A 903-nucleotide genomic window follows, 5' to 3' on the forward strand; every position below is an offset into this window, starting at 1 on the left:
AGCTCTCCCCCGCCTCAACATCCCCCCCCCCTCCATCCCCGGGGCCGGGCCGGGGGGGACCGGGGGCTGCTGCCACCGACGGGGCGCGGAGAGAGAGCGGCGGCGAGGGGTCATTAACACCGCGGAGTTAATTACGCGGCCGTGTCGCTGTCACGCCGAGGGAAGTGAAGAAGGAAAAATAGAAAAAAAAATAAAAATAAAAAAAAATAAATAAAGACCACCGTGGTGGCGGAGAAACACCTCGTTGCCCCCCTCCCCCCACGGTGACACGAATGCGCGGGGGGGACATCCCACCCCCACACACACAATTTTGGGGTGGGTTTAAGCTTTAATGGACGCATTAGCGCTGACACCCCGCGCAGCGGCACCCTGGAGCCGCGCAGGAGCCGCGTGCGCGCGTAGCGCGTGTGGGGTGGACATCGGACGGGGCACCGCGGACACGCGTGGATTTCCGCGGGCCTCTCCGCGCGCAAACACCCCCCCCACCACCCCCCAAAAAACAAACAAAACAAGGCGGCCTTACCCAACCAGGCGTGAGGGGGGTGCTGGAGGAGGCTGCGGAAGGCGGCGCGGAGGAGCGCGGAGTAAGGGCGTCGGGGGAAGCGGCGGGGGTCGGCCAGCAGCCGCCACCCGCCCTGCGCGTACACCGACAGCTCCATTGTGACCTTCGACACGCGCCCACGTGACGCGCGCGCAGCTGATCGCCGCCACGAGGCGGAGCCGACGGGCACCGGGATCGATTTTTGGCTTGGCGGGTCGGGCGGGGCTGGGGGAGAATGGAGGGGGCTTCTTCGCCGACATCTGGCCTCCCCCCCGGAGCCCACGTTTCGGCCTCAGAGCCTCCGTTGTGCCTCCCAAAAGAATCGAGGGTTTCTGGGTTTAATCAAAAAAAAAAAAAAAAAA

General features: G+C 64.5%; 1 protein-coding gene across 2 annotated transcripts in view; it reads right to left on the reverse strand.

Moving 5' to 3' along the window:
* Nucleotides 1–690, reverse strand: part of COMMD3 (COMM domain containing 3) — a 4,952-nt gene extending 4,262 nt beyond the window's left edge. For both annotated transcript variants that reach the window (XM_014946641.1, XM_014946633.1), the window contains exon 1: nucleotides 524–690. In XM_014946641.1, coding sequence (XP_014802127.1) covers nucleotides 524–659 — 136 coding nt within the window. In that variant the 5' untranslated portion in view covers nucleotides 660–690. The remainder of the gene's footprint in view (nucleotides 1–523) is intronic.
* Between the last annotated feature and the right edge of the window lie 213 nt (nucleotides 691–903).

Source organism: Calidris pugnax, unplaced genomic scaffold (genome assembly GCF_001431845.1).
Source record: "Calidris pugnax isolate Ruff unplaced genomic scaffold, ASM143184v1 scaffold19, whole genome shotgun sequence".
NCBI lineage: Eukaryota > Metazoa > Chordata > Aves > Charadriiformes > Scolopacidae > Calidris > Calidris pugnax.